Here is a 27,224-nt window from a genome sequence, read left to right as displayed (position 1 = left end):
TTAAGGGATTTGAGGGGACATCAATACGTATACTGCAGTCCCCTAATGTAACTGGACAAATAAATTTCTTCTGCCTACTATAGATTTTCTGAAGCATGGGAAGTATGCAAACTTCTGAATGAAACATCTGCTTGGAATGAATTGGGCAGTGCCTGTCTGCATCACATGGAAGTGGAATTTGCCACACGTGTGTATCGTACAATTAGAAATGTTGGGATGGTGATGTCATTGGAACAAATAAAAGTAAGTTATTGAAATTTACATATGTTGTGTGAGAATATGGGAAAAGACAGCTTAGTGTGATTATGTTGTTATTAGTTAAATATAGGGATAACCTTACAAATAAGAATAATGAGGAACTGCCTATGTGATGTGATTTGAATGGTCCTGAAAGGATATTCTGTCCAGTTACATTTTCTCCATTGACCCGAAATGTCTGAAATTTCTGTTTTGGGGGTCATTTCTTAAGGGAATTCTTGAAAATATGTAATTTAATTGGGTTAAAATATGTTTTAGGGGAGAGAATATTGGATTAGCAGTTAGAAAACCTAAGGTCCAGTGTGTGACCTTACAAAAGTCACGGTCATTCTAAGCCTGAATATTTGCATCTATAAAATACTAGGTTTAGACTAGATAATCTTTAAGGTCCCTTCCAGTTCTAACATTCTATCATCCATGTTATTAGATTACCTCAGAGGGACGTATATCAGTTAGCCAATGTATTAGCATAGATTAATTTGTCTAATTTAAATCCATTACCACTTAGCAGAGAACAGGGCCTGGAGGGATTAACATTGTAGAAAAGGTACATTTTAATTAGGGAAAATGAAAAGGTAAAGGTTGAGAGAATGCTGGAAGAAAAGCTTTCTGTAAGTCACTGAAGTGGGGAACTATGGGTAACCAAGAGAAGGCGTGAGGGAATAGAGAAAATCATGGGGAAGGGTGTTACTAAAAAGGGCCATGACTGTCAATATATGTGACATTTGACATCTACAGTTTCATTTTACCCTTTGCCCCTTCACAAGAAGTGGAAGCTATGTTTCATTATTTATAATCTAGAACATGGGTGTCAAACTCCAGGCACTACTACAGACCACAGGTGGGCTGCAAATTTCCCAAGTGGCTTGAACTAGATTTAAATGTAATTGGGAAATGTCATACAAAATAAATAAAAATACAATACGATATAAATAATGTTAATTTGTTGTACCTGCAGCTATCCATTTCTATTTGAGTTTGACACAACTGATCTAGAACCAACAACGTTAATTGGATTTAACCTGAATTCATATGTTTTATAGTGTTTTCATTCATGTTATTATGATCATTGTGAATATTGCTCTCCTCCTTGTGCCTTCAATCTGCATTGGTTTACACAAATTTTCCAGGATGTTTCTTGAAATTTTTTTTTCCCCATTCAAAAAGTAGTTACTAAGTACCCACAAGTGAAAAAGCACTGTGCCAAGTACTTGGAAACAAAGAGAAAAACGAAACAATCTCTGCCCTCAGGGAGCCTGCATTATATTGGGAGAAAATATGTCCATGGATAAATAAGTATAAAATATATAACAAATAAATACAAAGTAATTTTGGTGGTAGGGCACTTACAGCGGGGGATCATGATAGGCCTCAAATAGGTGGCACTTGACCTAATTCTTGAAAGAAGCCAAGGATTCTAGGTAGTAGAAGTTAAAGAGGGACTTCATTAATTATTTACTGTCTCTTACAGTGTAATAATCTTTGATTACATTCATATGCCACATTTCTTCTGCCTTTTCCCAGTTGATGTATACCCACTTTGTTTCCAATTGAATGTAAGCTCTTTGAGGACAGGAACTGTTTCTTCGTTTTTGCTTTTGTGTCCTCTTTTTTGTTTTTGTATTTTGTAGCACAGTGCCTGGCACATTTTGTTGGTAAGTTGTATCCAACTCTTTGTGACCCCATTTGGAATTTTCTTGGCAAAGATACTGGAGTGCTTGCCATTATCTTCTCCAGCTCATTTTGCAGATGAAGAAACTGAGGCAAACAGGGTGAAATGACTTGCCTAGGGTCACACAGCTAGTCTATGCCTGAGGCCAGATTTTAACTCAGGAAATTGAGTCTTCCTGAGTCTAGGCTTGACACTCTTTCTATTGTGCCTTCTAGCTGCCCTTTTGCCTTACGTGTCTGGCACATAGTGGATGCTTAATAAATGCTTGTTATTGATTTCCAGTGTTTTGATACTACAAAAGTGCTGCTACCAAGGTTTTAGCATTGTTGGTGTGGGACCCTTGCTTAATATCCTTGGATAAAATCCTTTAAGACCAAGTCTCCTGAGTTATATTGTTGGCACAGTCCTCTAGAATTGTCTGGAAAGGTGGCATAGGATTATAAATGAGAAGACTGTATGAAGCTCATGACTATTATAATTTAAAAGATCTGGCAATTCCTAATTGTTTCAATTAAATTATTCATATCCTGCCACTATTCTCCTTCATTTATGGCTCATATGAGTAAAGTTTCAAAGGAAGGATGAGGCTGAGAAATTTTAGACTCAGTACAGTTCCTTAAAAACAATAGGATCTGGCTGCTGATTAGATATATGGCATGAGTGAGGAGTGAGGCTAACACTGAACCTTATGTAACTGACTATAAAGGTGATAATGTCTTCAACAGTAATAAGGAAATTTAGAAGAGGGGTAAGTTTTGAGGATGGAATTCCAGCTGAGCTATTTAAAATCCTAAAAGATGATGCTGTTAAACTGCTGCAATCAATATGCCAGCAAATTTGGAAAACTCCACAGTGGCTACAGGATTGGAAAAGATCAGTTTACATTCCAATTCTAAAGAAGGACCATGCTGAGGAATGTTCAAATTACCAAACAATTATACTCATTTCACATGCCAGCAAGGTTAAGATTCTGCAAGGTAGACTTCAGCAATATGTGAACTGAGAATTACCAGAAGATCAGGCTGGTTTTTGAAGAGGCAGAGGAACTAGAGACCAAATTGTCAACATTTACTGGATTATGGAGAAAGCAAGGAAGTTCCAGAAAAACACCTATTGCTTCATTGACTACACTTAAACCTTTGACTATGTGAATCACAATAAAATGTGGCAAATCTTCAGAGATGGGAGTACCAGATCATCTTACTTGGCTCCTGAAGAACCTGTATGTGGGCCAACAAGCAACAGTTAGAACCGAACATGGAACAAATGACTGGTTTAAGATTGGAAAAGGAGTATGACAAAGCCATATATTGTCACTTTATTTATTTGACTTATATGCTGAGTACAGCATGTGAAATGCTAGACTGGATGAATCAAAAGCCAGAATTAAGAATGATGGGAGAAATGTCAACCGTCTCAGAGTAGAATTTTGGAGTTGTAACGAGTAAATTGTTCTTTGGAGTTGGACTTTCATAAAGTCTGCTCTCCTCTTTAACCCTCATCAAGAGGCTTCTTAATTCTTCTTCACTTTCTGCCATCACAGTGGTATCATAAAGTCATAAAAGCTGACTTGAAAAAAAAAAAGCTGGCTTGCAGCTTAACAAAAAAAATAAGATCATGACAATTGGTCCCATCACTTCCTGGCATGTAGAGGGAGAAGAAATGGAAACAGTGTCAGATGTTATATTCTCAGGCGCAAAGATCACTTCAGATGGTTACTGCATCCATGATGCTTACTTCTTGGAAGGGAGGCTATGGAAGATCTGGATAGCATACTAAAAAACAGAGACATTACCTTGCCCATAGAGGTCCATATAGTCAAAGCTATGGTTTTCCCAGGAGCAATATATGGACTATAAGGAAAGCTGAGTACTGCAGAATTGACACTTTCAAATTGTGGTGCTGGAGAAGACTTTTGAGAATCGCTTGGACAATAAGGTGATCAAATTAGTCAATATTTAAAGAAATTCAGGTTATTCACTGGAAGATCAAATACTGAAGCTGAAACTTAAATACTTCTGCCATATAATGAGAAGACAGGACTCATTGGAAAAGACTCTGATGTTGGGAAAGATCGAAGGCAGAAGGAAAAAAGGATGGGAGAGGATGAGATGGATAGTGTCATGGAAACAATGAATGTGAACTTGGACAGACTTTGAGAGATAGTAGAGGGTAGAAGGGACTGGCGTGCTAGTCTAGGACTAGTCTATGATGTCATGAAGAGTCAGACATGACTGAATAACTGAACACTACCAAATTTTGGGGAAAAATAATGAGTTCTGTGTTGGACATGTTGAGTTTGAGATGCATGTGGGATATCCAATTAGATATGTCTAATAGGCAGTTCTAATCCTTTCCCTGCTATTAATTAGTGCTTTTTCCCTTAAATTACATTGCATTTACTTATCTGTGTAAATGTTGTATTACCCCACTAGAATATAAATTCTTTTAAGACTTGGACTGTTCAGTTTTTTTTTTCTTTGTATTCCCAGAGCCTCTCACAGTACTTTGCATTAAATAAATATTTGTTGAATTAAATTGAATTGACTCCATGTTCTTAGTGCAATTAGGCAATTCTCAGTCTCACAATAAAAATGCAATATAGCAAATTATGTAACGGCATGTTACATTAAAAAGTACAAAGCCCTATGATTTTATTACTTACAGGATCTTAGGCTTAGAGATAGAAGATACCTTAGAGGTCATGGGATTTGCCCAAGGTCACACAGTTAGTGCATGGCAGAATCAGAATTCACCTACAGGAAAATAGAAGGGGAAGGGGATAAGAGAAGGGGGGAAGAAATAGAAGGGAAGGCAGACTAGGGGAAGGGGTATTCAGAATGCATGCCATCTTGGGGTGGGGGAGGGATGAGATGGGGTGAAAATTTGGAACTCAAAATCTTGTGGAAATAAATGTTGAAAACTAAAAATAAATAAATTTATTAATTAAAAAAAAGAATCAGAATTCAAATGTAGGACTTTTGACTCCATATCCAGTACTCCTGCCACCATACCATGATGTCTCTTAAAGACTGAATACTTTATATACTAAATCTACTTTCCAGAGTGGAGCCAAGATATTAGGGAAAAAGCAGGAAGTTGCCTGAGCTCTCCCCAATTTCCCTCAAAACAACTTAAAATCAAACCTCAAAATGAATTCTGGAGCAACAGAACCCACAAAAGCACAGAGTGAAACAATTTTCTAGCCCAGGATAACTTAAAAGGACCACAGGAAAGGTATGTCTTGCTTGGGTAAAAGGGGAGCCCAGCCCAGTGCAGGTCATGTCCAGGCAAGCCAGTACGAGGCCCTTAGCCCCAGCACAGATCAGCAACCAAGGCCCTGTGGTCCCTGCTCAGCAGGCCAGTGACACAGAGGGCCAGTTGTGAATCCTCAAACCCCAGTGCAGTATGTGAGCCACCAACCCTGGAGTTCTCCTTCTGGCACAACAGGTGAGCCACCATCCCTCGAGGCCCCAGCACAGCAAGCCAGTGACCAGACCCCTGGTCCCTGATGCACAAGCTTGGGACAGCGCCTTTTTTACACCGGGAATAGAGCTTAACTTTAAGTCATGAAATAGGCTGGAAAATGAGCAAAAAACAAACAAACAAAAAAGCCCTGACCATAGAGAGCTACTATGTGACCAGGAAGATCAAAACACAAACTCTGAAGAGGGCAACAATTTCAAAATGCCTATATGTGAAGCCTCAAAGAGAAATATAAATTGGTCTCAGACCAAAAAAGTCCTACTGGAAGAGCTCAAAAAGAACTTTAAAAAGCAAATAAGGGAGGTAGAAGATTGGGTAAAAAAGTGATAGTTGTGCAAGAGAATCATGAAAAAAGACTCAAAAATTTAGTAAAGGAAGCACAAAAAATGGGAAAAGATACAAAAATTCACTGAGGAAACCAACTTCTTAAAAAATAGAGTTGGCCAAGTGGAAAAGGAGGTTAAAAAAGCTCACTGAAGAAAATAATTCTTTAAAAACTAGAATTGGGCCACTGGAAGATATCAAGAATCAATCAAACAAAATCAAAAGAATGAAAAAGGTAGAAGAAAATGTAAACTACCTCACTGGAAAAACAACTGACCTGGGAAATAGATCCAGGAGACATAACTGAAGAATTATTAGACTACTTGAAAGCCATGATTAAAAAAAAAAGAGCCTGGACAGCATCTTTCAATAAATTATGAAGAAAAACTGCCCTAATATCCTAGAACTAGAGGGTAAAATAGAAATTGAAAGAATTCACCAAACACCTTCTGAAAGAGATCCCAAAATGAAAACTCTCATTATAGCCAAGTTCCAGAACTCTCAGGTCAAGGAGAAAATACTGCAAGTAGCCAGAAAGAAACAATTCAAATATTGAGGAGACACAGTCAGGATTACATAGTATTTAGCCGCTTCTACATTAAAGGATCTGAAGGCTTGGAATATGATCTTTCAGAAGGCAAAAAGAGTTTGGATTACAACCAAGAATCAATTACCCAGAAAAACTGAGCATAATCTTTCAGGAGAAAAATGGACATTCAATGAAATAGGGAACTTTCAAGCATTCCTGATGAAAAGATCAGCGCTGAACAGAAAATTCAGTTTTCAAATACAAGACTCAGGGGAAGCATAAAAAGGTAAACAGGAAAGAAAATACATGTTATTCAATAAGGTTAAACTGTTTACATTCCTACACGGGAAGATAATACTTGCAACTCTTAAGAACTGTATTTGTTAGGACAGTTAGAAGGAGTACACATAGACAGAGGGTACAAGTATTTTTTGACTTTGAATTTTTAGACTTTGATAGGGTAATATAAAAATGTTAAGGGGCGAGAAAGAAGATTGCACTGGAAGAAGAGGGAAAGGAGAGGAAAAGTAGAGTAAATTATATCACATGAAGAGGCACAAAGACCTGTTACACTGGAGGGAAAGAAGGGAGAGGTTTGAGCATTGTTTGAACCTTACTCTCATCTGATTTGGCTCATAGAGGAAACAGCATATACACTGTTGGGTCTAGAAATCTATCTGCCCTTTAGGGAAGTAGGAGGGTGGGCCAAGAAAACATGTTGGGGGGCTGATAGAAGGTAGAACAGATTAAGTGAGGTGGTCAGAAGCAAAACTGTTGAGGAGGGATAGGGTGAAAGGAGTATAAACAGGGAAAAAATAGAATAAAGGGAAATACAGTTAGTAATCATAACTGTGAATATGAATGGGATGAATTCACTCATAAAATGGAAACAGCAGAGTGGATTAGAAACCAGAATCTGATAATATATTGTTTACAAGAAACCCATTTGAAGCAGAAACACATACTTAGAGTAAAGGTAAAAGGCTAAAGCAGAATATGTTATGCATCTGGTGAAGTGAAAAAAAAAGTAGGGGTAGCAATCATGATGTCAGACAAAGCAAAAACAAAACTAGATCTAATTAAAAGAGTCAAGGAAGGAAACTACATCTTGCTAAAAGATACCATAGACAATGAAATAATATTAATACTAAACATATATGCACCAAATAGTATAGCACGCAGATTTCTAAAGGAGAATTTAAATGAGTTACAGGAGGAATTAGACAGAAAAATTGTCCTAGTGGGGGACCTCAACTTTCCCCTCTCAGAACTAGATAAATCAAACCACAAAATAAACAAGAAAGAATTTAAGGAGGTGAATAAAATTTTAGAGAAGTTATATATGATAGACCTCTGGAGAAAATTGAATGGTACTAGAAATGAATATAGCTTTTTTTGTCAGTGATACACACAATGTATTAGGGCATTAATAAACCTTACAATCAAATGCTGAAAGGCAGAAATATTAAATGCATCCTTTTCATATCATGATGCAATAAAAATTACATTTAAGAAAGGGTCATGGAAATATAGATTAAAATTAATTGGAAACTAAATAACCTAATCCTAATGAATGAGTGGGTCAAAAAACAAATCATAGAAACAATCAATGATTTCATCAAAGAAAATGATGAGACAACATATCAAAATTTATGGGATGCAACCAAAGCAGTACTTAGGGTAGATTTATACCTTGAAATGCTTACATCCATAAAACAGAGAAAGAGCAGATTAACAAATTGGGCATGCAACTAAAAAAACTAGAAAAAGAACAAGTTAAAAATCCCCAATTAAACACTAAAATTATAACTTGAAAAGGAGGTTATTAAAGGAGAGATTAATAAAATCAAAAGTAAGAAAATCATCAAACTAATAAATAAAACTGACAGCTGGTTTTATAAAAAAACCAATAAAATAGGTAAACCATTGATTAATTTCATTTAAAAGAAATAAAGAAGAAAACCAAATTACCAGTATCAAAAATGCAAAGAATTAATTAATCACCAACGAAGAGGAAATTAAAACAATAATTAGGAGCTATTTTGCCCAACTGTATGCCAATAAATCTGACAATCTAAGGGAAATCGATGAATATTTACAAAACTATAAAATGCCCATATTAACAAAAGAGGAAATAGAATACTTAGATAACCTCATTTTAGAAAAAAAAAATTGAAAAAACCATCAGGAAACTCCCTATGAAAAAAATCCCCAGGGCTAGATGGATTTTAGTGAATTCTACCAAACACTTAAAGAACTACTAATTCCTTAAAATTTTTTTTTAGTTTTCATAATTCACTTTTATAAGATTTTGAGTTCCAAATTTTTTTCTCCCTTCTTCCTCTCTCCCCTCCCCAAGATGGCATGCAATCTGATATAGGCTATACATATACAATCATATTAAGCATATTTTCACATTAGTCATGTTGTGAAAGAAGAATCAGAACAAAAGAGAAAAACCACAGGAAAAATGAAACAAAACAAAAAGGTGAAAATAGTGTGTTTCAATCTGCATTCAGACTCCACAGTTATTTCTCTGGATGTAGATAGCATTTTGCATCAGTAGTCTTTTGGAATTGTCTTAGATCATTGTACTGCTGAGAAGAGCTAAGTCTATCAAAGTTGTTCCTTGCACAATGTTGCTGTTACTGTGTATGATGTTCTCCTTCCTCTTGATGTTCACTCACTTCACTCAGCATCAGTTCATGTAAGTCTTTCCATGTTTATCTGAAGTCTGCCTGCTCATCGTTTCTTATAGAGCAATAGTATTCCATTACATTCATATACCACAACTTGTCCAGCCATCCCCCAATTGATAGACATCCCCCAAATTTCCAATTCTTTGCCAACACAAAAAGAGCTGCTATAAATATTTTTGTACGTATGAGTCCTTTTCCCTTTTTTTATGATCTTGGGATACAGACCTGTAAGTGGTATAGCTGGATCAAAGGTTTGCCCTTTGAGATAGTTCCAAATTGCTTTCCAGAATGGTTGGATCAGTTCACAACTCCACCAAAAATGCATTAGTGTTTCAAGGAACAACTAATTCCAGTATGATATAAACTATTTGGAAAAATAGGGGAAGAAGGAATTCTACCAAATTCCTTTTATAAAACAGATACAGTGCTGATACCTAAACTAGAGAAAGCCAAAACAAAGAAAACTATAGACCAATTTCCCTAATGAATATAGATGCAAAATTTTTGAATAAAATACTAGCAAAGAGATGACAGAAATATGTCACCAGGATCATACACTAAGAATAGGTGGGATTTATATCAGGAATGTAGGGTAGTTCAACTTTAAGGATAATTGATCATATCAATAACAAAACCAACAAAAATAATATGATTATCTCAATAGATGCAGAAAAAACTTTTGACAAAATACAACACCCATTCCTATTAGAAACACTGGAGACCATAGGAATAAATGGAGCTTTCCTTAAAATGATGAGTGGTATCTATCTAAAACCGTCAGTAAGCATTATCTTTAATGGGGATAAGCTACAAACCTTCCTAGTAAGATCAGGGGTGAAGCAAGGATATCTATTATCATCACTATTATTCAATATTGTACCAGAAATGCTAGCTTTAGTAATAAGACAAGAAAAAAAATTGAAGGAATTAGGACAGGTGATAAGGAAACAAAACTATCACTCTACAGATTATATGATGGTAAACTTAGAAAATCCTAGAGAATCAACTAAAAAACTACTTGAAATAATTAACTTTAGCAATGTTGCAGGATATAAAATAAACTTACAATTTATCATCAGCATTTCTGTATATTACCAATAAAGTCCAGCAGGGAGAGATAGAAAGAGAAATTCCATTTAAAATAATTGTAGACAATTCAAAATACTTTGGAATCTACCTACCAAGACAAGCCCAGGGACTATAGAAATACAGTTACAAAACAGTTTTCACATAAGTAAAGTCAAATTTGAGCAATTGAAAAATATCAATTGCTTATGGGTAGGCCAAAACAATGTTAATAAAAGTGACAGTTCTACCTAAGTTAATTTACTTATTCAGTGCCATAACAATCAAACTACCAAAGAATCATTTTGTAGAGCTAGGAAAAATAATAAAATTTATCTGGAAGAACAAAAAGTCAAGAATATCAAGGGAATTAATGAAAACAAATGCAAAAGAAAGTGGTCTAGCTGAACCGGATCTAAAATTTTGTTACAAAGTGGCAGTCATCAAAACTATCTGGTACTGGCTAAGAAACAATGGTGGATCAGTGGAATAGATTAGGTATATAAGACACAGTAGTAAATGACCATAGTAATCTAGTGTTTAATAAACCCAAAGACCCCAGCTTTTGGGATAGAACTCATTATTTGACAAAAACTGCTGGGAAAACTGAAAAATGATATGGCAGAAACTAGATATAGACCAACATCTCACAATGTATATCAAGATAGGGTTGAAATGGGTACATGATTTAGATATAAAGGGTGATACTATAAGCAAATTAGGAGAGCAAGAAATAGTTTACCTGTCAGATCTATGGAGAAGGGAAGACTTTATGACCAAACAAGAGATAGAAAACATTGAGATGTAAAATGCATAATTTTGATTATATTAAATAAAAATTTTTTTCCACAAACAAAACCACTGTGACCAAGATTAGAAGGAAAGCAGAAAGCTGGAGAACAGTTTTTATAGCAAGCATCTCTGATAAAGACCTCATTTCTTAAATATATAGAGAAGTAAGTCAAATTTATAAAAGTACAAGTCATTCCCCAATTGATAAATGGTCAAAGGATATGAACAGGCAGTTTTCAGATGAAGAAATCAAAGCTATCTATAGTCATATCAAAAAAATCCTCTAAATCACTACTGATTAGAGAAATAAAAACTCTGAGGTACCATCTCACACCTATCAGTTTGGCTAATATGACAGAAAAGGAAAATAATAAATGTTGGAGAAAGTGTGGGAAAATCAGGACACGCTAATGTACTGTTGGTGAAATTGTGAACTGGTCCAACCATTTGGAGAACAACTTGGAACTATGCCCGAAGGGCAATCAAACTGGGCATACCCTTTGATTCAGCAATACCACTACTAGGTATAGAGATTTAAAAAAAAGGTAAAAGGACCTACATGTACAAAAATATTTGTAGTAGCTCTTTTTGTGGTGGCCAAGAATTGGAAATTAAGGGGATGCCCATCTATTGGTGAACGGCTAAACAAGTTGTGGCATATGAATGTAATAGAATATTATTGTGATATAAGAAATGACAAGCAGACTGATTTCAGGAAAACTTGGGAAGACTTACAAGAACTGATGCAAAGTGAAGTTAACAGAACCAAAAGAACACTATACATAGTAATAACAACATTGTGCAATGATCAGCTACGGTTGACTTAGCTTAATGATCCAAGACAATTCCAAATGACTCATGATGGAAAATGCTGTCCACATCCAGAGAAAGAACTGATGGAGTCTGAATGCAGATTAAACTATGCTATTTTCACTTTTAAATTTTATTTCGTGTTTTTTTCCTTTTGTTCTGTTTCTTTTTTTCACAACATGACTAATATACAGAAATATGTTTTACATGATTGCACATATATAACCTATATCAAATTGCTTACATCCTAGGGAGGAAATCTGGAATTTAAAATTTTATAAAAATGGATGTTAAAAATTGTCTTTACATGTAACTGGAAAAAATAAAAATACTATTAAAAATAAAAAACCCTACTTTCCAGTACAACTAACATTTATTTCTATTTATAGGGAATAGAAGATCACAACTTGTTAGCAGGCCATCTTGCCATGTTTACTAATGATTTCAATTTGGCACAAGATCTATATCTGGCATCCAGTTGTCCTGCTGCAGCACTTGAAGTACCTATTTATTCTCTCATTCATTTATTAGTAATTGATAATTAAGGGGATTTCCATAAATTTAAGTATCATGTTAGATAGGAAATAACCTTTTTTTCGTTATATTATATAAAATTAATTTAATTTTCTGGACTATTTCCCCTATTCCTGTGCCTGAAGTTACTCTGTAGATCTATCTAAATGATGAGATGAGAAGTAAGTCATCATAAATTCTGCCAATGTGGCAGATGATATTTTGCAAATGTGATTCAAGGAAGATTTTTTTTCTTAAATTTTACTTTCCTACTTTTTTCCTGTATTTTTTTCCTAGTCTGAGGCATTGTTTAACAGATCTATGTTATTCATGTTATATTTTGCTTGCTTAAAGTTTTCCCTTTGCCATGCTTTTTTTTTGTTTATTGAATTTAAATTTTGATAATAAAAATTTCTTTGGATAACAGATGAGGCGAGATTTGCAGCATTGGGACAGTGCACTTCAACTAGCCAAATGTTTGGCCCCAGACCAGATTTCATTCATATCAAAGGAGTATGCTATTCAGTTGGAATTTACGTATGTTCTATTTTATTTAAAGCACTAATATAAAAAATCTTTAAAAAGTAATATTCTCAGGATACTTGAATATTGATAGAGAAACATAGTTATTAGTATGCTTATAAAGATACTGATTTATATTGAAGAACCGTAGAGGACATACAGGCTATATCCAACTTACAAACAGGTTTTGTCTGTAAGTTGGTTGCTTGATTAGTCACTAGTAGCAATTAGTGTTTGTGAAAGTGCTATGTATACATACGAAAAAGATATACTCCTTTCTGTTTCTATTCTATTTTCTCCAGAGGTCTATCATATCTAACTTTTCTAAAATTCTATTATCTTCTTAACTCCTTATTTATTTTATAGTTAGATTTATTTAGTTTTGAGAGGGGTAAATTGAAGTTCCCCACTAGTGTCCTTTTACCATCTGTTTCCTTCTATAACTCATTTAACTTTTCCTTTATTGTAATCCTAGCTCCTTTTCCTTTTGGAATATCATATTCCAAGCCCTCTGCTTCTTTAATGTGGAAGTGCCTAAATCTTGTGTGATTTTGACTGTGGCTCCATGGTATCTGAATGGTTTCTTTTTGTCTTCTTGCAATATTTTGACCTGGGAGCTCTGGAATTTGGCTATAATATTCCTGAGAGTTTTCATTTTGGGATGTCTTTCAGGAGGTAATAGGTAGATTCTTTTAATTTCTTTTTTACCTTCTGGTTCTAAGATATCAGGGCAGTTTTCTTTGATAATTTCTTGAAATAAAACATCTAGGCCCCTTTTTAATCATGGCTTTTAGGTAGTCTAGTAATTCTTAAATTATCTGTCCTCAATCTGTTTTCTGGGTCAGGTGTTTTTCCAATGAGATATTTCACTTTTTTTCTATTTTTTTCATTATTTTCATTTTGTTTTATTGTTTCTTGATGTCTCATAAAGTCATTAGATTCCACTTGTCCAATTCTAATTTTTAAGGAATTATTTTCTTCAGTTAGCTTTTGTACCTTTTTCTTTTTGGCCAATTCTACTTTTTAAGGAATTCTTTTCATCAGTGAATTTTTGTGTTTCTTTTGCCATTAGGACAATTAATTTTTTAATGTGTTATTTTCTTCAGTGTTTATTTTTGTGCCTCTTTTACCAAGCTATTCATTCTTTTTTTCATAATTTTCTTGTGTTACTCTCATTTCTTTTCCTAATTTTTCTGTCTACCCATTCTATAATTTTGAATTATTTCTCAGCTTAATTGAAGGTAAGAAAGTAGCTCCAGTAACTGCCAAAGGTAACTTCTCTGTGTTCAGATGTGGGTAGAACAAGAATTATATAGTAGGAGGCATGGTCAGAAGTAATATATATTTGCATATGATCTGCATTGCTGTTTAATTTTAAAATTATTGTAACCTTTGTATCAGAGAGTTTTATGATAGGAAGGCATGCTTATCCTTTGAGGAATTTTCTCCCTGTCCTGGCTTATACTAGGCTCCCACTCTGGGAAGTCTGGAAAAATGTATGCATGATACCTATTAGCATACTGAAACCAGCTTCCTTTCATTAAACCTAGTATTCACAATATTACAGAAGAAAATTTTATTAGAAGGGGGAAAACAAAACAAATCCCTTTCAGTAAATAACCATTAATCCCAAAGATATATGTAAATCCCCAGAGTCTCTTAAAAGTCTTGAATATAAGAGCTCCTTTGTCAGATGCCTTTCCCATAAATCCTACTAACTCCCTTTCCTGTCATTACTTATGACTCCCAGTTTTGTAAGGGCAATTCTTTAGGGACCTCTTGTTTTTCAGTGGAATCTCTCCAATGGAAAATAAAACCAAAACCTCCACTGTCCTCTTCTCTACTTCCTACTCTTCCATGTTTTTCCTTTTCAGTGAAGCTAGTTATCTGTTTCTACCCATTGCCATGCAATTCAGTAAACATCTATTGTTATTGTTAACTTAAGATGCCATTTCTTCTCCCCAGTCACTCAAATGGATGAAGGAGGAAATCTCTCAGTGCCTGCTATTAACTTTACATTAATAAATGTATTTAATTTTCATTTAGGGGTGATTATGTAAATGCTTTGGCTCACTATGAGAAAGGAATAACTGGAAACAATAAGGTAAGACTTAAGGTTGATTGTAAGATTCAATTTACTCTCATAAGTTTACTGAAATGCATAAAAGCAGGGATTGGTATGTAAACTATTTGGTAGAATTTACTTTGAATATAAATATAGTTATACCAATGAAATGGAGTCAGATTACTCATTTTTCAAAGATGACTAAGAGAGACAAAAATGAGTATTAGTTTCCATAGCCCCCTGCTTCCAAGGTCTAATCCTAGTCAAACTTTTCATTCGTAGGTAAAATCTTAATTCCTGTTTCACCCGAAGGCTCAATCTGATCATTTCATAGCTCCTGCTCCAATATAGCAATATATCACTTGTTCAATAATTATTTTTGAATGATGTCTATGTTTTAACATCCCCTTGGCCATCCTTCCTGGCAAAACAAACAAAAAAATCTAGCTATCATTTCTAGCCTGTTCAGCCTGCTTGGAAGTCCTGTTCCCATTGTACAGTTGACAAAATCTCATAGAATTATAGAGGAACTTGAAAGGACTTTAGAGGTCATTTACTCCAAATCCTTTATCTCATAGCTGGGGAAACTTAAACCCATTGAAGTTAAGTGAGACCACACAGTTAGTGGTAAATCTAAGACTAGAACCAAGGTTTTTTGATGCCCCTTTCAGGTTTTTTTTCACCCTTACAGTACTGTCTCAACTGCCTATTCAGTTGTGCCCAACATTCTGAAACAAAGCATCCCCATCAACACACCCAGCCCTTTACCTGTGTGAAAATTAGAGGTCTGGTCAGCTTTGACTTCTACCATTTCTCCATACTCATACCCCATCATCAAAATTGACTTCAGGGAACCTTTTTTCCCTTGACTGTTCCTCTCACTAACAGTGCCTTCCCTTCTCACAGTTTTCTTCCCTCTGATTTCTATCAAAAATAAAGTACTATTTCATTTGTTTATTTGACATATATTTGTAGAACTTCTATATAATATGCAAAGTACTAAAGGAGATATCTTTGTTTTCATGGGAATACCTAGAATCATACCTCAGATATGGGCGTTATTATCTATGTATTTGCATGAATGTTTGTATATGTACACAATGGGCAAACCATTAATTTTAGAAAACTTGCTGTAGTCCAACCTTAATTGAATTGAGGACTGGATTTAGTTGAGGCTCACTTTGGCTCCCTACCCCATATGTAAAAGTTTATAGATCAGTATATTCTGAACAAAAAGAATACTTTGGGAAGGTTTTCAATGAGAAATGCTGTCTATATAAACCCACCAACCACATTAGGATCAACATAATTTCAAAGTATTGTGGGAAAATTTTTTAGATTTTGGCTAAATTCTGTGTCCAAATAGGAAAATAAAAGGAATTCCAGGTGAATTATTTTTGGAAAAAAAGAGTACTTATATGTAACTAAAATTTTTATAGAAAAATAAAATAATATGTAATTATTTGTACTCCTCCTTTAAAAATGTTTGTTCTTCTATTTCCGTGAACTTTTTAAAAGCAACTTTTTTCGTGAAAAAATGAAAGATATTTTTCTCACTCTGAATTTTAAGTATCAAGAACATGATGAAGCCTGTCAAGCTGGAGTAGCTCAAATGTCCATTCGCATGGGAGATATTCGTCGAGGGGTTAATCAAGCCATTAAACATCCTAGCAGGCTGCTGAAAAAGGACTGTGGAGCAATTCTAGAGAGCATGAAGGTATTCTTTGAAAGTTATATAATTAAATGACTTAACTAATGGATTTTTCATTACAAATAATTTTCTTTTATTGTAGCAATTTTCAGAAGCAGCTCAGTTATATGAAAAAGGACAATATTATGATAAAGCAGCATCTGTGTATATCCGATGTAAAAACTGGTAAGAATTTGATGTAACTGTTTATAGTGCAGGGTTGTTTATAAAAAATTAGTAAAACAATTCAGAGCAAAAGTGTTCTTAGTGTAAGATGGGATGGAGTGTGACAAATGATCATACTTAGAAATAAACACAGAGATGGGAGGTAAGGAAATGAAAGTATAATGAAATTCTAAAACCATTAGCTATTAATAGTAAAAGAAGCTTTCTCACCACAATGTTCTTATCTCTTTAATTAGCTCAAGTATTTCTTGATGACCTCTCTATTTCTTTATAATATCTTTGGGTTTATGGACTTCAGAACTACTACCATCATACTAAGGAGAGTCTCCTTTTATTTTAGTAAAATTAGTCTCCTGAACTTAGCTGCTAAAGAGGTAGACTCACTAAATAGTGAAACACAGACAGTATGAAAAATAGCATCAGGTCCAGGTATCAACTTTAACAATATTTCTCCTGGTTTCTTAAATCATTTAAGTGACAAAAAAGATCTGTAAGATTTTTCTAAGAACTTTATTGCTGTTATATATGTTTTAAAATAAAAAAAGTTACACATTAATTTATGGGTGAAGGGTATAAGAAAAATGTAAAAGCAAAATTTAGTTCAGGAATATCACAGTTTATTAATTCCTGTTTTCTAGGGCAAAAGTTGGTGAGTTACTTCCTCATGTATCTTCTCCAAAGGTTCATCTACAATATGCCAAATCTAAGGAAGCAGATGGAAGGTAAACTTTATTTCAGAAAACAAACATTTTATTTTAACAAAATATCAAGAAAGATATGCACTAAACATTATTTAAAGATAATTCAGTTTTCATGGAAATACAAATATCTAACTTTCTGCAAATGAGTTTATTTAAATAGTTATCTTAAAGTAGCTTCTGACATCACTTTAAAGTACTATCTAGGTTTTATGTTATTTGCATGAATAGCTAGCTTTAGGCTGAAGTTATAGGCATTCACTTTGAAAATCCTTTAGTGTAGTTAACAGTTTAGATATTTCTTAATTTGAGATTTGATTCCTTTTGAATTATATTTTTGGATCCCCATTAAAGAGTTCTAAAATGTCATGCAGTGACGTGGGGATGTAGCCTCCAGTGGCCATGTCTTCTTCTCTTCAGGTAAACAATGGCAGTGACTTCTGAAGTCCTGACCTGCTCATTTCTGTTAAGAGTTTACCACCAGGAGAACAAAGGGAAAGCACAGCAAATGAGTGGGGTTGAAACTGAGAAAAGAAGAGATAAATGGAAAATGAGGGTAAAAATTAAGAAGAATAAAGGAAATAGGGAAATTAGAATAGTGGTGTTAAAAAGATAAGAAAGAAAAGATTACATTTGTGATTATAGACCTTTAGTTCTTTAAAAAAAAATATTCAAAATGTGAAATTTAAGACATGCCCATTATTTATTCCAGATATAAAGAAGCTGTTGTGGCTTATAAAAATGCCAAGCAATGGGATAATGTAATACGTATATATTTGGACCACCTTGGTAATCCTGAAAAAGCTGTTAGTGTTGTCAGAGAAACCCAGTCTCTTGAGGGAGCCAAAATGGTAGCCAGGTAGTATAATAGTCATGTTGTAACTTCTTGGGGTAAGAATATCTGATACTAAAAGGGCCAGACTTACAGGTGAGTAAGATGGGACATATGTTCAGGATGTCAGAGTACCATTCTCTCAGTTCAGGTTCATAACTTCAGAATCTTCTTTGACTTTTTTCTTTTTGCCCACATATCTTCTTCTTCTTTTTCTTTTTTTGGCAAGGCATTTGGGGTTAAGTGACTTGCCCAGGGTCACACAGCTAGCAAGTGTCAAGTGTCTGAGGCTGGATTTGAACTCAGGTCCCCTGGACTCCAGGGCCAGTGCAGTATCTGCCCACATATCTTCTTGCCAAGTCGTACCAGATTATATCTCCATAATATCTCTCACATTCATCTTTTCTCTACTTATCACCCTAATTTAAGTTCTCAGCAGTTCTTGCCTGGATTCTTGAAATAGTCTTCTGACTCTGTGTTTATATAATAGTAATAAAATAGTGATTCTTTTTTTTTTTTTTGGTAAGGCAATTGGGGTTAAGTGACTTGCCCAAGGTCACACAGCTAGTATGTGTCAAGTGTTTGGGCTGAGGCAGGATTTGAACTCAGGTCCTCCTGACTTCAGGGCCGATGCTGTATCCACTGTGCCACCTAGCTGCCCCTAAAATAGTAATTCTTATAAAAATAATAAGGAAAAGAAGAACACCAGTAACTACCTCCAAATATAGGCCAATTACATGTTTATATACTTCACACATAACATTTGTAGCATGTATCATTAAAAAAAAATCTATAAATACAAGAAGACAATGTGTTGGTTGAAGAGCCAAAAAAAGTGCCAAAAAATTTACCAGGTAATCAGGTGAAATTTCAACTCAGGTCTTATTGACTCCAAGTCTACCCATTAATGCCTAGAAATGTATTATATCTTCAGCTTTGTCACTCAGAGACCTTATCTTCTTTTTTTTTTTTTTTTGGTGAGGCAGTTGGGGTTAGGTGACTTGCCCAAAATCACATAACTAATGAGTGTTATGTGTCTGAGACCATATTTGAACTCAGATCCTCCTGACACCAGGGCCAGTGCTTTATCCACTACACCACCTAGCTGCCCCAACCTTATCTTCTTTCAAGGCTCAGCATAAGAATCACTTTTTACATTATGAATCCTTTCCTGATTCCCTTACTTATTAAGGCTGTCTTCTTTCTCATAAATTCCTAGAACACTCTGATTTTTCCTTTGGCAATTTAAGTACCCACCAATACTTGTATTTCAGTAGAACGTGAGCTCCTTGGGGAAGGGACTATTTTGTTTTTGTTCTCCTATGTCTAGCACCTAGAACAGTGATTTGTATATAATAAAGTCTTTGAATTGAAGTATAATAAAAAAAGAATACCTTTAGTACAGCTATTGATGTTGATTGTTGTAAAGATAGATTTTAATGAAATAGAGGACTTTTTTTTTTTTGGTAAGACAATTGGGGTTAAGTGACTTGCCCAAGGTCACACAGCTAGTAAGTGTCAAGTGTTTGGTCTGAGGCTGGATTTGAACTCAGGTCCTCCTGACTACAGGGCCTGTGCTCTATCCACTGCGCCACCTAGCTGCCCCTGAAATAGAGAACTTTCAAGCATTCTTTATAAAAAGACCAGAGCTGAAAAAAAATTTTGAGATTCAAACACAAGACTGAAGAGAAGCATACAAAGGCAAAAATGAAAAAGAAATCAAAGGCCTTTAATAAGGTCAAACTATTCACATTCCTATGATGGGATGATCTAAAAAAAGGGATAGGGACCACCAGGGAAGAGAGAGGAAGAATGGGGAAAATTATCTCACATAAAAGAGACATACAAGAATGAGCTCTTATAATGGAGGAAAAATTGGTAGCCAATGCTTGAAGATGGTGAGAATGTCAGAGTATTTGATGTAATTATGGAAAACTGTTCTTTATTAAAAATATACTATCAACAAAATAATGTCAAGTCAAGGTTTTTATTATCTCCAGAGTACAGAGAGGAAGAAGAAGACTCAAGTTAAATGATTTTACCAATAGTAAATTTCCTCAGATACAAACAACTTATTAAAGCTTTGGTCATTATTGAAGAAACTGCCTAAAGCATCATAATATTTATGCTATTCGTCAACCTAAAATAATAAGATTTTATATGGTTTAAACTTCACTCTCATCAGAATTGGCTCAAAGAGGGAAGAATAAACATAAATACTCAATTGGGTATAGAAATCTACCAATAGGGAAGTAGGAAGGAAGAGGATAAGAGAAGGGGGGAGGGAAAAAAGGGAGGGGAAAATTAAGGGAGGGAGTGGTGAGAAGCAGAACAGTTCTCTGAGGAGAAACAGGGTAAAGAGAGAAAAGGATAAACAGAAAAAAATAGGATAGAGGGAAATGCACAGTTAATAATCATAACGTGAATGTGAATGGGATGAACTCATCTATACAACAGAAGCGGGTAGCAGAGTGGATTAGAAACCAGAATCCAAATATGTCATTTAGAAGAAACATACTTTAGACATAAAGACACACAGAATTAAAATAAAGGGCTGAAATAGAGTCTCTTGTGCTTCAGGTGAAGTAAAAAGAACAGGAGGAACAGTCATGATCTCAGACAAAGCAAAAGCAAAAATAGACTTAATTAAAAGAGATAATCAGAAAAACTACATTTTGCTACAAGTTACCACAGGCAATGAAATAATATCAGTACTAAACACATATGCACCAAATGGCAGAGCATCTAAATTCTTAAAGGAAAAGTTAAATGAGTTGTAGAAGGAAACAGACAGTAAAAGGATACTAGTGGGGGACTTCAATTTACCCCTCTCAAAACTAGATAAATCTAACTATAAAATAAATAAGGAGTTAAGAAGATTAATAGAATTTTAGAAAGTTAGATATGATAGACCTCTGGAGAAAATAGAATTGAAATAGAAAGGAGTATACAATTTAAAAGGGCATATTATTTATCTAATTTCTTCATGACTATTGTATATTGAAATATAGCTGACACTGTCTAAAGTTTCATATCTAAGATATTAAATAGAATATGGGGATATAATTGTGGATGGCAATGCCTCAATGGTGAAAACTTTTTGCAGAGTAGAAAGCTGATATGTACAGTATATATTTAAAGATATTTTTATATTATATATTATATTATATTATATTATATTATATAATTTTATGTTAAAGATATTGAGTCAAGATAGTATAAATCTAAATGGAAGGTAATACTATTGGATGTCAGTGGGATTGAAATGTCGTACAGCCAGACTGTTTCTTGTCTGCTGTTTTTTTCAGCCCTTTTTGCAGATTAAGAAGAGTTCCAAGAAATGGGGAGATAGAGTTGACTAATTGATTTGCATTGAAAGATTTAGAAATACAGAATGAGGTAGGGAAAAGGGAAGAAATAGGAAACTTCTGAGAAAATAACAAAATGAGATTTTTTTTCCCTCTGGATCTCTTATTTTTATTTTTTAAAATTTTAATCACAGTGCTCCTGAACTAGATGTTCTGCTCATCTCACCTGCCTCATTCTTACTCTTCTTGTGACTCTTCTTCTGTTTTGGAAAGTTATACTTCAAAGGAGCTGTGATTTCATCAGTATGTGGGTACTTTCCCCACTAGTATAGATCATGAGCTCATCCATAAATTTTTATCCTGTGTGATTCTTGTCCACAGTCTTTCATAAGTTCTCTATGAAGGATTTACCAACCACAGTGGATGTGCTTTAGTTCTTTAAAAAAAAGTTTTGTGTGTATTACTCAGGCGATTCTTTTGCTCCCAAATTACTGGTCTGCCTCCTTTTTCCTTTCATGGTATCTTTTATACTTCCTGCAGAGAAATCATCATTGGTAATATGCTTTATTCTACTTATATTCATCATATGTCTTTTCTTTCCTTTTAGATTTTCTACAGTTTTGCCTTTTTGAAGAACATAGTCATTTGCAGAATTCATATCTGCATAATTTGCAGGCATATAACTTTACCACTTTACTGGTCTTAAAACATGGGGTTTTGTATTAGAGAACATCCTGGGATCTTTGAAGACACTGCACAATTTCCCAAAATGCAGTCTAGGCCACTCTCCTTCTATTTGGTTTTGAGCCCACCTATTCTACCTCAGTGCCTGTCCAAATGTAGGTACTGAAGGACAAACTCAGTGTGCCACATATCCTACTACCAGTCATAATCTGGGGAATGGTCATTCTTCATTTCCTTGGTTCTTCTGGCGTGGGTTACTAAGGTGATCTCTTTTGAGTATCTGGTGATCACGTTTAGTGAAGTCTTGAAAAGTTAGATGAAAAATCACACAGCTAGTGAGTGTTATGTGTCTGAGGCTGGATTTGAACTCAGGTCCTTCTGACTCCATGGCTGGTGCTCTATCCACTGCACCATCTAACTGCCCCTATTTTCTAAGTTCTTAAGTTTAAATTTGTCACTAGCAAGACGTTTTTATCTCCTTAAAGCCATTGTGATGTAACTCCAGCAGCTTCAAGAAATAATCAGTTTACCTATGGTCTTACTCTTTTTCTTTCACATCTTCCATGAAGGGATTGTTTTAATTCTAAGTGTATTCCTTGAATGGAAAAGATAGGGAATTAAACTTTAGCTTGGGGAGACCATCAGATATCATATTATTATAAATTATTTTCATTGGAACTGCTCTATAATTGGGTATCTGGATATAAATGTTGTCTATCATTGAGAGGGAATATATATATATGTATATATATATAGTGTGTGTGTATATATATAATGTATATATAATAATATATATATAAACTGTCAATATTATAAATATATATATATATATATATGTATATATAAAATATTGACAGTTTAATTTACTCAGATAGTTGCTTCCTGTGCCTGTTGTTTCTTATATGTCAGAGGAAGGCAGGAAGGTTGAGCTATGAAGAGTAATGATGGAGGAGGGTTCTAGAACCTGGACAACATGCTTTCAACCAAATGTGCTAGGTTCTTATTAATTTTTTGTGTCGTATACATCTTTATTTGAATTAGATTCTTCCTCCAGCTGGGTGACTATGGCTCTGCTATCCAATTTCTGGTTATGTCCAAGTGCAATAATGAAGCTTTCACACTGGCCCAGCAGCATAATCAGATGGAACTTTATGCTGATATTATTGGTAAATATTGTGAAATTTTCATGGGACTATTTTCATTTAAATGTCATATAAAACTTTGTAAGTTCTTTGAGTAGAAGAGCATTTCTCCTTTGTCTCCTTTTTCTGTTTTCTTTCCTCTTATCATGATTCTCTCTGTAATTATCAATAATTTCTTCCCTCTTTTCTTTATTTAAAGTGAACCCAGTTCTCCTGGGCAGGGCTGAGAAATATAATATGGAAGAGGGAAATGTAATGTTCTAATTTTTTTACATCAACCTAACTTCTTTATACCCTCTGGGAGACTTACTTATGCAAATTTAAGGCCTGCATAGATCACTTATTTCCATGTCATACTATGTGGCTGAAGCTGTCACTTAGACCAGAGGTGTTGCAGCCTCAGGGTCACATGTGGGCCTGTAGGTCCTCAAATGCGGCCCTTTGACTGAATCCAAACTTCACAGAACAAATCCCTTTAATAAAAAGATTTGTTCTGTAAAACTTGGACTCAGTCAAAAGGCTGCATTCAAGTACCTAGAAGGCCACATGTGGCCTCAAAGTTTTCCCATCCCTGACTTAGACCATTCTCTGCTTCAAAAGGAGTAAATCCATTTGGACTGAAAGATATTGGAGGTGGGTAGAAAGAGTTGGCGGTGTCAACACACTCCTGGAATTGAAGATGTAGAAATTACACTTAGTCTTTCTCTTTTGTAGGTTCTGAGGACACCACTAATGAAGACTATCAGAGCATTGCTTTATATTTTGAAGGAGAAAAGAAACATTTTTCAGCAGGAAAATTCTTTTTGCTGTGTGGCCAATATGCACGCGTCAGTCTTTTTTAAATTTTTTCCCCCACTTAATAGAATTTTATTTTTTTCCAATTACTTGTAAAGATAGTTTCCAACATTCCCTCCTCTCTTCCCTCCCCAAGATGGCATGTGAACTGCTGTAGGCTATACATGTACGATCTTATTAGACATATTTCCACATTAGTTATGTTGTGAATGAAGAATCAGAACAAAAGGGAAAAACCATGAGAAAGAAAAAAAAAGAGAAAATAATATGTTACAATCTGCATTCAGACTCTGTAGTTCTTTCTGTGGATGTGGTAGCATAATCCATCTTGAGTCTTTTGGAATTGTTAGATCGTTGTGTTGCTGAGAAGGGCTAAGTATATCAAAGTTGGTCATTGCACAGTGTGGCTGTTACTGTGTACAGTGTTCTCTTAGTTCTACTCACTTCACTCAGCATCAGTTCCTGGAAATCTTTCCAGGTTTTTCTGAAATCTGCCTGCTCATCATTTCCTATAGAGCAATAGTATTCTATTACATTCATATACCACAACTTGTTCAGTCATTACCTAATTGATGGCCAATTCTTTGCCGCCACAAAAAGAGCTGCTGTAAATATTTTTGTACATGTGGGTCCTTTTCCTGTTTTTATGATCTCTTTGGAATACAGACTTAGTAGTGGTAGTTCCAAATTGCTCTCCAGAATGGTTAGATCAGTTCACAACTCCACCAGCAATTCGTTAGTGTTCCAATTTTCCCACATCTCCAACATTTATCATTTTCCTTTTTTGTCATATTAGCCAATCTGATAGGTATGAGATGATACCTCAGAGTTGTTTTGATTTGCATTTCTCTAATCAATAGTGATTTAGAGTATTTTTTCATATGACTATAGATAACTTTAATTTCTTCATCTGAAAACTGCCTGTTCATTTCCTTTGACCATTTATCAATTGGGAAATGACCTGTATTTTTATAAATTCGACTCAGTTCTCTATATATTTGAGAAATGAGGCCTTTATCAGAGGCTCTGACTATAAAAATTGCTTCCCACCTTTCTGCTTCCCTTCTAATCTTGTTTACATTGGGTTTGTACAAAAACTTTTTATTTTAATGTAATCAAAATTATCCATTTTTATGTTTCATAATGTTCTCTATCTCTTGTTTAGTCATAAATTCTTCCATTCTCCATAGATCTGACAGGTAAACTATTCCTTGCTCTCCTAGTTTGCTTATGGTATCACCCATTGTGTCTAAATCATGTAACACAGGTCAGTTTTTAGTTGAAAACATCATTGGCTTAATTTTAGAGATAGTTTTGGAAGAAGTGAGGTCAATGAAGTGTTGCTTGCATAATTTACTTCCTGTTTTTCCTTATGTCTTTCTGTACATTGCTTTGGTGATCCCTTGACTGGTTTCTATTTTTCCCTTTACTCGATTTCTCCTAAAATGTTACAAAGTGAATAAAATTTTATTCCTATAAAGGCTTTTTATTCTGCCGTTCCTCCCACCTCCTGCCATTTGAGACCACTAAGCTGTCTGCCTCCTCCATCTTCTTTAGCTGCATGACCGAGGACCGAGGACCTTATTTTTCTGGATTATCAGAAGTCTAGAGAAGAGACTGTTCAAACCCAGTTTCCCATTCCCTTTTCCCACTCCAGTATCCACAACTACAGATTCAACTTACTCATTACTATCCTCACTGTTACTCTACTTTCTTGTCCTACCATTCTTCCATTGCACCTTGTCCAGGAACCCCGCCTGTTTTTTTTATTCTGAACTTAAGAAATAAAACAAGTATTCCCATTTATCTTTAATTACTGGCATATGAAATTTAAAATTCTTTAAATTTTAAAGTTGATGTTTAGTCGTACTGTTCTTACTTTGTACTTGGTGTGCTAAACAGTATTGGGGTCAACATAGCTCCCTGGGACTTTCTTTTCCTTTTAAGTTCATATTGAGCCATTGACATGAAATGAAATTGTAGTGTATTCAACACTTCAATAACTGTCACTTATTGTAGTTTAATTCAGTTAAGCAAGTTTTTGTTAAGCACTTATTTTTTCAAGGTCCTTCTCACTGGAGTAAGCAATTATTTTGAGGATAAACAAAGGCTTAAGGAGAGCCACAGCAAGCATGGAAAGTTATCACCATGGTTTTATCCATATCAAAGGGTTTGTACCAGAAATGTGGATAGAATCGATTTCAAACTAGGCAATGGGCCATATTAAACATACATTTATTGTATTTTTTGTTTCTTGTTTTTTTTTTTTTTTTTTTTTTTTTTGCTTAGGCGATTGGGGTTAAGTGACTTGCCTAGGGTCACACAGCTAGTAAGTGTTAAGTGTCTGAGGCCAGATTTGAACTCAGGTCCTCCTGTCTCCAAGGCCAGAGCTCTATCCACTGCACCACCTAGCTGCCCCACAAACATTAGTCTGAAGGTTAAATAGGTGCGAAGTGTTGTACTATGAAATGAATGACCAACTTCTTAGGCAATTTGGTGACATGATTTACAGGTCAGTGAGATGGTTTAGGCTGAGAAAAAGGTTAAGCTCTATTTTCCTGCCACTTTATACAGAGGCAAATCAACAATGTTAGCATGTAGATATGTATACCTCTTCAGAGTGGTGTTCCAAGTAGGGTAAGGATGTATTCTAAAATTCTGTTGTTCAGGCCCTGTTTAACTGGGACTCAGGTTGGCAAGAAGTTAAAAGCCCCACAACATTTGTGTGAACTGTGACACTGGGGCTGTAAACATGCTTTATGCTACCCTCAACTTAAAAAACAACTTTCCTTAATGTTATTAATGCCTCAAGCCATTATCCTTTCTTTCTTTCTTTCTTTCTTTCTTTCTTTCTTTCTTTCTTTCTTCTTCTTCTTCTTCCTCTTCCTCTTCTTCTTCTTCTTCCTCCTCTTCTTCCTCCTCTTCTTCTTCTTCTTCTTCTTCTTCTTCTTCTTCTTCTTCTTCTTCTTCTTCTTCTTCTTCTTGTAGTGAGGGTTAAGTGACTTGTCCAGGGTCACACAGTTAGTAAGTGTCAAGTGGCTGAGGCCAGATTTGAATTCAGGTCTTTCTGACTCCAAGGCCAGAACTCTATCTCCTGTGCCACCTAGCTGCGCCTATCCTGTTTCTTTTTTCCTCTTCACTGCCACATTTCTGA

At 34.9% G+C, this 27,224-nt stretch overlaps 1 protein-coding gene across 1 annotated transcript in view; it reads left to right on the top strand.

Moving 5' to 3' along the window:
* The window catches only part of LOC114023500 (WD repeat-containing protein 19-like), a 181,736-nt gene that overhangs the window by 79,748 nt on the left and 74,764 nt on the right, over nucleotides 1-27,224 (top strand). The window contains exons 18-27 of the mRNA XM_027836165.1: nucleotides 84-243; nucleotides 12,025-12,135; nucleotides 12,576-12,685; nucleotides 14,717-14,774; nucleotides 16,306-16,452; nucleotides 16,529-16,611; nucleotides 17,250-17,333; nucleotides 18,022-18,168; nucleotides 23,175-23,299; nucleotides 23,990-24,102. Of these exons, the coding sequence (XP_027691966.1) occupies nucleotides 84-243; nucleotides 12,025-12,135; nucleotides 12,576-12,685; nucleotides 14,717-14,774; nucleotides 16,306-16,452; nucleotides 16,529-16,611; nucleotides 17,250-17,333; nucleotides 18,022-18,168; nucleotides 23,175-23,299; nucleotides 23,990-24,102 (1,138 nt within the window). The remainder of the gene's footprint in view (nucleotides 1-83; nucleotides 244-12,024; nucleotides 12,136-12,575; nucleotides 12,686-14,716; nucleotides 14,775-16,305; nucleotides 16,453-16,528; nucleotides 16,612-17,249; nucleotides 17,334-18,021; nucleotides 18,169-23,174; nucleotides 23,300-23,989; nucleotides 24,103-27,224) is intronic.

This window comes from Vombatus ursinus, unplaced genomic scaffold, assembly GCF_900497805.2.
Source record: "Vombatus ursinus unplaced genomic scaffold, bare-nosed wombat genome assembly UNPS02014818.1, whole genome shotgun sequence".
In the NCBI taxonomy this organism is placed as follows: Eukaryota; Metazoa; Chordata; class Mammalia; order Diprotodontia; family Vombatidae; genus Vombatus; species Vombatus ursinus.
This window is presented reverse-complemented; position numbering and strand designations above follow the sequence as displayed.